This window comes from Penaeus monodon, chromosome 25, assembly GCF_015228065.2.
Source record: "Penaeus monodon isolate SGIC_2016 chromosome 25, NSTDA_Pmon_1, whole genome shotgun sequence".
Classification (NCBI taxonomy): Eukaryota; Metazoa; Arthropoda; class Malacostraca; order Decapoda; family Penaeidae; genus Penaeus; species Penaeus monodon.
Genome location: NC_051410.1, coordinates 33427053 through 33428923, shown reverse-complemented (window position 1 = coordinate 33428923; position 1871 = coordinate 33427053). Strand labels below are relative to the sequence as shown.

Sequence of the window (1871 nt, the reverse complement as noted above, 5' to 3'; positions counted from 1 at the left end):
CAAACTTCTCCATGACCATAAAAGGAAATCAATATAGAAATATAAAGCCTCAAATTTATAATATTATATTCTAAATCCAATAATAAATAATTATACATAAGTAAACAGCTTTCTTTTGTAAGCTATTTAGTTACAGCTACCTTTAGAAATTTACTCTAAATTCTGTACAACCATAAGCATATTTTCCATTCAGAAGTATATCTAAGAGATAATTAAAAAAGAAAAATGAAATTCTACATTTTACTGCATTTAAATTACCTTTAACATTTATTTCATAAAGAAAAAAAAATCTTACAAAAAAAAGGCCCCACCAGTTACTATATTACCACAATGCTTCTACCTACCATGTGGATTTCCAGAATATACAAAATCGTAAGAAAACAAGTAGAATCCATAGTGGCTGGAACCTGGGGCAGCAAGTGACAATGCATAGATATCAAAGCATCCAGTAACAATTGCAAATAGCCCTTGAATCTGGGGAATGAAAGAAAAATAGTAATCTAAGATGCTTGAAAATTAACTGTGATATTACACATACAAATAATATCTGACTCAAAAAAATTGAATGAGAAGCAAAATGATGTCTCTGCTTTAAAATGCAATCCTCGAGCATTAAGACATCTACCTTAAAAATCTAATTACAATAAAGTATTTGGTAAATGGCAAGATTATAAGACTTTTCAAGTTCCACTAATTGAAAGTGTTTCTGATAAAATACTACAGTTAAACTCAGACAAGCTTCATCAACCTCAGTACCCATTATTACTAAGCATCCTTCCCCCAATGAGCATAACACTACAAACCTCACAAACAAGAACAAATCTTTTACAGCACTTACAATAGAATAAGTTGCCGCCAGGACGGAACCACGCTGTACGTTGGTGAAGATGGCATCGGGCAGAATGGGGATGGACAGGCCAGTCTTTGTCTTCAGAGTGTCAGTTAGCGTTGCCACAGAACGGATTGTCGTGGCATGAGAGATCCTCGATGTCCGAGAGGTGACCGACAGGCCCGAGACACTTCCAGCTATTGATGAGTGAGGCATCCTAGAAAAAATAACATTCTTAATCCTTATCCTGTTTCACATAAATCATATTTTTAGGGCAGAAAAAAAAAATACTTGTATCAATTAACAGTTGAAAATGCCCATATATAAACACAAGTAAAATCACTACTATAACTTTAGCTGAAACAAGTCATTTTTATACAGACTGCCCTTTTAAGCAATGGTAAGTAATCATTGGGCTTTTCCTCAATATATAATCTCTTCTAACAGAATTTTTAAAAAATCTTTTCATATTCGTGGCAATAAATATGCAAAAATTAGATACATAAAAAAAACATACAATACTAGCCTATTCTAAGTTAGAAAAACAATATACAAGCTAAACCAAGTTTCTGATCAAGCAATTGTCTCTACTAATTCAAATTCAACTGTGCTAGATATATACAGCAAGCAAATATATAACTCACTCAGTAAAAATGTGTTCTTGCACCTACTTCCAACTGACATCTTTCCTTACTTTCTAGACTAATGGGAAAGCCTAATATTTCTCCATACAAATGGCTTCACACCTGTTAGTTGCAAGTCCCCAACCCTTATTCAAAGTTATACATATTGCTTTATATCAAATAAATAATATCTAATTGCATTTCTGTCTGTTTCAAACATTAACATATATGCATGAAAATCTTGATTGTAACTGTAAATTGTTGGAATAAACAAATGAATAATGTTAATTGTCACTGGTAATAAATATGTACATATGTATGCTTGTTTACCTTTCAATATTTTTATGTAAACTATGAGCTGACATGCATTTGCCTGTATTCCTATGTTTTCATATTTCTACACATGCAAACACACACAC

At 32.1% G+C, this 1871-nt stretch overlaps 1 protein-coding gene across 9 annotated transcripts in view; it reads right to left on the bottom strand.

The window, feature by feature from the left end:
- Positions 1-1871, bottom strand: part of LOC119589157 — an 11740-nt gene that overhangs the window by 3501 nt on the left and 6368 nt on the right. For all 9 annotated transcript variants that reach the window (XM_037937736.1, XM_037937742.1, XM_037937741.1 and 6 more), the window contains 2 exons: positions 839-1046; positions 345-474 (listed from right to left, as the gene is read on the bottom strand). In XM_037937736.1, coding sequence (XP_037793664.1) covers positions 345-474; positions 839-1046 — 338 coding nt within the window. The remainder of the gene's footprint in view (positions 1-344; positions 475-838; positions 1047-1871) is intronic.